We start from the raw sequence: 6,050 nt of genomic DNA on the forward strand, positions 1-6,050 counted from the left end.
TAAATTTAAGAATCATACAAAAGTTCCAGTGTGCTTTACAAAATTTTTTTTCTGTGTATTTTTTTCCATTCCAGAAGCTGCAAAAAAATTTAAACCAAGGACAGTAACCTTCAAAAGGGTGCGCTGGCACAAATTTCCACATGTGTGTTGGCGTACGCCCAGGGATGCGGCAATTTTATAACAAGTCCTATGTTATAAAACAGTCTGGGCATGCCTACACTGTACGCATGCCCAGAGGCATTCACAGAGCGGGATGCCAGTGGCCAGTGGTTGGTGTTCCACCTTCACGGAGCGGAAGGATGGAGGGCTGCCATCTCCAAAATAAAAAAAAAACAAAACCCAGGGGAGGGTAAGAGTATGTAAAATTAACGGAGAGTTCAAAGGCTATAGGTATTACCAATTATTAGGCATTCAATATTTGTTGATAGTTAATGTGGCTTTCAATGCATACTTCACTTTCAATGCATATACAGCATAGCTCTCTGCTTCAACAGTAGGGGAGAAGAAAAACATACTTCACACATATCCAGCATAGCTCTCTGCTTCAACGGCAGGGGAGAAGTAAAACTAATACTTCACGCATATCCAGCATAGCTCTCTGCTTCAATGGCAGGGGAGAAGAAAAACAACCAATAAGTGCTGAATAACATAGTCTGGGTAAACACATAAGTATGGGTGTTCCTTGCTTATTGCGGCGGTTACTACCCCTAACTAATCAAGCTTGATATTTCACATGGATGCAGCTCCATCACTGCTCTCTACATTAATGGTGGGGGTGGAAGGAAAATAGAACCAAAGGTTACTAAGAGCCAAGAGAAACAGATAAGTATGAGAAAAAAGAAGCGTGAAGCTTGCTGGGCAGACTGGAAGGGCCGATTGGTCTTCTTCTGCCGTCATTTCTATGTTTCTATGTTAACTGGGCATGCACAGCCACACCCATCTAAGTATGAGTCATGCAAGTGGGGGAATTATATAACCGGTGCAGGTCCACACCATGACCGGTTTCACCAGTCTGTCCACCAGTCCCCCAGTATCGACCTTGGTCCCTCAAATCCCCCTGGATTAACAGCCTGCACTCCCCCAGTTACCCCAAACCCTTTAAACCCCTCAGGGAAGGCTGGTTTTTAATTCTGGTTTTAAATTTCCACCTCTTCTGTAGCAGAAGTAAAGTTACACAGCACTGGACCTGGGCATGCACCCAGGCGTGTAAGCATTTACGCACACTTGGTCCTACCCCAGAATGTGCCCATGTTCTGCCCAAACCATGCCTTCACCATGTCGCTTTTTGAAGCTAAGTGGGATATTCGTGCATCAGGAAATGCATACACACGTAGGCATGCTTTAAAATCCACTGGGCGCGCGTTTGTCCTACATGCGCATACATCTCCCAATTTTGGCATGTACTGGGCTTTTAAATTTCACCTCGTAATCCTAAAGTGTGTTATTTGTAATCTGACTTGCAGGGTTCGTACGTACACCTTTTTTTTCTGACATCTTGCCTGAAATTTAAATTAGGTCCTTAATTGCTGTTAATTAGGGATGTGCAGCCTCCAAAAATTTTTGTTCCTTTTTTCTTTCCTTTTTGGTTTTTTTCTTTTTCCATGGTTATCATTTTGTTTAATATTTATTTTGTTTCTGTCCATTACAGAAGTGAAATAAACATTACAAATAAAGAAAAAAAGAAAAGAAAAAAAATGAAATAAGGCCTCCTCAGATACCAGTATACCCCTTCACTCTCCCACAAAAAAGTCTTAGGGCCAGGAAACACCTCGGCCCCCACTTACCTCATTCATGGGGGTTCACCATTCCAGAGGGGCAGGAGGAATGCCTCTTCACCTCTTGCCCCAGATCATCTGAATGTAAATGGTGCTGGTCAGCCCTTAGACCAGCGGCATATTATGACATCGAAATGGCAAGTTCTCAGGGCCAGTTTTGCCATTTTTTTGTACGGCTGCATGTTGTATGACCATACAAGAAAATGGCACTGACCAGCCCTTAGAAGACATCATTTGATGTCACAATATGGCGCCGGTCTCTGAGCCAAAGCGTGCCATTGAAATTTGGAGGTTAACAGATAGGGTAAGTAGGGGCTGGGTGGTTCTTGGCCCTAAGACATTTTGGGGCAGCCCAGTTTCATCTTATTTGAGATGGGAATTGGAAGCCCCAGTTCGTCAGTCCTGGGAGGGGAAAACTATGGGCTATGTTGTTTTTGTTTTTTTAATTTTCAAAACAAAACAGAAGTAAATCAACAAATTGTGTTGGTTATTCTTCTGTTTCAATTTGAAAATGTTATGAAATGAAATAGGAAATGCTGATATTTTCTATTTTGTTTCAAATGAATGCACATCCCTACTACTAGAAAGTCATATTATAGACATACTTGGGAACTTCTGATTTCCAGTCACACTGAGATTGTTATGAATTGGAAAGAGGCAGTATGTACACAAGCTTTTTCTTCTCTCATATGCACACACTCACATGTTCACTCTCACAATCTTGCTCACACACATTCATGCTCATTTGCACACACATGCTCATTATCACACATATGCTCATTCACACTCCTCTCATTCTACCACACACTCACACCCACACACACACACACACACACACACACACACACTTTCATCACATGCTCACTTACACTTACTCCTTTTATTCCCACAACCACTCTCTCTCTCTCCCTCTCCCACAAACAAGTTCACACACACTCTCATTTCTCTCTTCCTTTTCCACACACACATGTACACTCATACATGCCCACTCACACACATGGTCTCCCATGCATATACTCAATCATAAACACTTGCCCACACACATACTGTCTCACACAATCATATCCACTCACATTTTCGCATGTCCACTGACATGCCCACACACATGCTCTCTCTCATGCACATGCCCACTCACATTCACACATACTCATTTCTCTCCCTCTTACACCTATGGTCACTCATATTCTCACTTCTCTCTCTCTCCCACATACATGCTATTCATTCTCACCACTCCAAAGCCAACAGAGGCAGAAGCCTCCTCTTTCAGGCCCATGTGGCCAATGAGATTCCTCCTTTTTCTTATGGCTATGCAAGCCAAAGCTCCCTCTGCCCCTTCTTGCAGCCGACACTGACTCTGAACTTTCTTACAACCAGTTTCCCAACATTCCCCTGCTCCTTCATATTGTTAACATTCTTCCTTCTTCCTGCCCACATGGGCCCAAGTGACTTCCTTTTCTGAGGCCCATATGGGCTGATTCTGCAATGGATCACTTCAGCAGCAGTGCCATGAATTTTCAGTTGTTTGCCTAGACACCCAACAATTCCTTTAGAATTCCAAATCTGGAGAGTTCCCAAATATGATCATAGAAGATGACATTATTTAGTGTAAAATATACTAAGCATTTTTCCCATAGATACGAATTGAGAAAAAACCTTTAGTAAATCAGGCCCTAAGTGTTATGTAATGACCTCAGAAGAAGACTGATTTGCAAACACTATACAGACATTTTAGCATTGAGCAGTTTTGTTTTGTTTTACAGGTTGTTTAATTTTCCTGCTATGGATATGGCTGTAATAGAATAGCATCTCTAATGGGGCTGGGTGACAGGGCATTAACTCTCCATCCTCCATATTGCAAATGTTCTCAATCTCAGCCAAAAGACCAAGAATGGGCCATCATCAATTCACAGCCCATATCCTACTCTTAAATCTTAGCAAAAGGCCACACTTAGCAAAAGGGCACCACTACAAAGTCAACCAACCTAGAAGATTTAAAAATTGGCTAGGAACATATACAGTGATACCTCGGTTCTCGAACATAATTCGTTCCAGGAGGACGGTCGAGAACCAAATTGTTCGAGAACCGAAGCAATGAAACCCAATAGGCCTAATTTGTATATAATACAGTACTGTATGTAGAAAAACATGAGTCTCAACAAGAAATAAAAGTGTACAGTATGTATTAAAAAAAATAAAATAAAATGTACTGTAAAGTACAGTAAATTGTGTTTCATTTACTGTACCTGTACCAACCTTTATTGTCTTGAAGGGGAGTCCTCTTCAATAAAAACAGAGGGTAACTGCTCTTCGGGTGTTTCTGTTCTCTGTATCTTTTGCTGAGGAGAATCAGAATCTTTCTCTGCAGTTGCTTGTCTGATTTCTTTACGGAAGAATTTTTCAATTTTTTGCTGTTTTTTTCTCCTTTCAGAAATTTTGCGGAAAGTGGACATAACATTGTCATTAAAAATGTTAACTGCTCTATTTGCTACCACTTTATCAGGGTGATGTTGTTCAACAAAGTTTGCGATTTCTGTCCATTTTGCACACATTTCATGAATAAGGCCACTAGAAATATCCTCCACTCTCTCCTCTTCTTCAGAAGAAATTTCTTCCACCATATCCTTCTGCTGCTGTTGTTGTAGGTGCATCAGTTCCTCGGTGGTTAACTCAGCAGCGTGACCTTCCACAAGTTCGTTGATGTCATCTTGTTGAATGTCAAGGCCCATGGTCTTTCCTATGGCCACAATATCATCAACCACAGCAACATCTTCATCAACGACAGGAGCTGACTCAGCTTCTAAACCCTCACTGTCCCTTTCGGGCCATAGTTTTCGCCATGCCGCATACAATGTGCAATGAGTGACATTACTCCAAGCAGTGTCAATCAAGTTTATACAATTTAGGATGTTGAAGTGTTCTTTCCAAAATTCCCTCAGAGTTAGCTGTGTGTCATTTGTCACTTCAAAGCACTTCCGGAAGAGGGCCTTTGTGTACAATTTCTTGAAATTGGATATGACCTGTTGGTCCATGGGTTGCAGAATAGGGGTTGTATTGGGGGGTAAGAATTTTACTTTGATGAAGCTATAGTCATCAACTAGATCTTCCTCTAAAGCTGGGGGGTGAGCAGGAGCATTGTCCATCACTAATAGACATTTTAAAGGCAATTTTTTTTCTGCCAGGTATTCCTTCACTCGAGGTGCAAAAACTTCACGCACCCACTCTGTAAAGAATTGTCTGGTAACCCAAGCTTTGGTGTTAGACCGCCACATCACAGCCAATTTACTCTTCATTACATTGTGCCTTTTGAATGGCCTGGGATTGTCTGAATGGTAGACAAGCAAGGGTTTTACCTTGCAATCACCACTTGCATTTGCACAAAACAAAAGAATAAGCCTATCTTTCATAGGCTTGTGCCCTGGTAGCGCTTTCTCCTCTTTGGTTATGTAGGTGTTGGCTGGCATTTTTTTCCAGAATAATCCGGTCTCATCGCAGTTGAACACCTGCTCAGGAACAAACCCTTCTGCCTTGACATAGTCACTAAATTCTTTAATGAAGTTATTAGCAGCCTCCTGGTTTGCACTAGCTGCTTCCCCATGCCTAGTGACGCGATGTATGCCACTTCTATGTCTGAAATTCTCAAACCAACCTCTGCTGGCTTTAAACGTGAAAGCACCTTCACCTGTTTCTTTGTTCAGATCACTGAATATTTGTAGTGCTTTCTCACAAATAACGACCTCATTGATGCTGTCACCTGCTAACTCTTTTTCTTTAATGAAAATAAGGAGCAGCTTCTCCATTTCCTCCATTATCTGAGGCCTTTGCTTAGTTATCAGCGTTACACCTTTGGCAACATTGGCAGCCTTTATAACAGCTTTATTCTTAAGGAAAGTAGAGATGGTTGATTTTGGCATGCCATACTCAGCAGACAGATCCGAAACACGTGTGCCCTGTTCATATTTGGCAATGATTTCTTTCTTCAGCTCAATAGTTGTTCTCACAGCTTTCCGCTTACCTTTGTCTGCATTACCACTTCTGGCTTTCTTTGGACCCATGTCTAAGGGTTAAATTCAGTGTAAAGCGTGACTCTCTCCACAAAGCGTGACTCTCTCCACAAAGCGTGACTCTCTCTCTGCACTCACACTGATGACGCAAGCAAGGCGCGCTGGGCCGAATGAACGCCATTCGGCTCAACTCGGCTCATCTCGGAAGTTCGAGTTCCAAATATTTGTTCGGATTCCAAGACAAAAGTTTCTCGAATCTCCTGGTCGAATACCG

The 6,050-nt window shown here is 42.1% G+C and overlaps 1 protein-coding gene across 1 annotated transcript; it reads right to left on the minus strand.

Annotated features, from left to right (window-relative positions):
- Positions 1-4,030: 4,030 nt before the first annotated feature.
- Positions 4,031-5,827, minus strand: LOC115089417 (tigger transposable element-derived protein 1-like). Its single transcript, XM_029597509.1, has one exon. The coding sequence runs from the start codon at positions 5,825-5,827 to the stop codon at positions 4,031-4,033; it is 1,797 nt and encodes a 598-aa protein (XP_029453369.1).
- Between the last annotated feature and the right edge of the window lie 223 nt (positions 5,828-6,050).

This window comes from Rhinatrema bivittatum, chromosome 4, assembly GCF_901001135.1.
Source record: "Rhinatrema bivittatum chromosome 4, aRhiBiv1.1, whole genome shotgun sequence".
Lineage (NCBI taxonomy): Eukaryota > Metazoa > Chordata > Amphibia > Gymnophiona > Rhinatrematidae > Rhinatrema > Rhinatrema bivittatum.

What these genes read in the sequence shown, in the direction of transcription:
- LOC115089417 (XM_029597509.1), bottom strand. Translation starts at nt 5,827, where the DNA reads ATGGGTCCAAAGAAAGCCAGAAGTGGTAATGCAGACAAAGGTAAGCGG.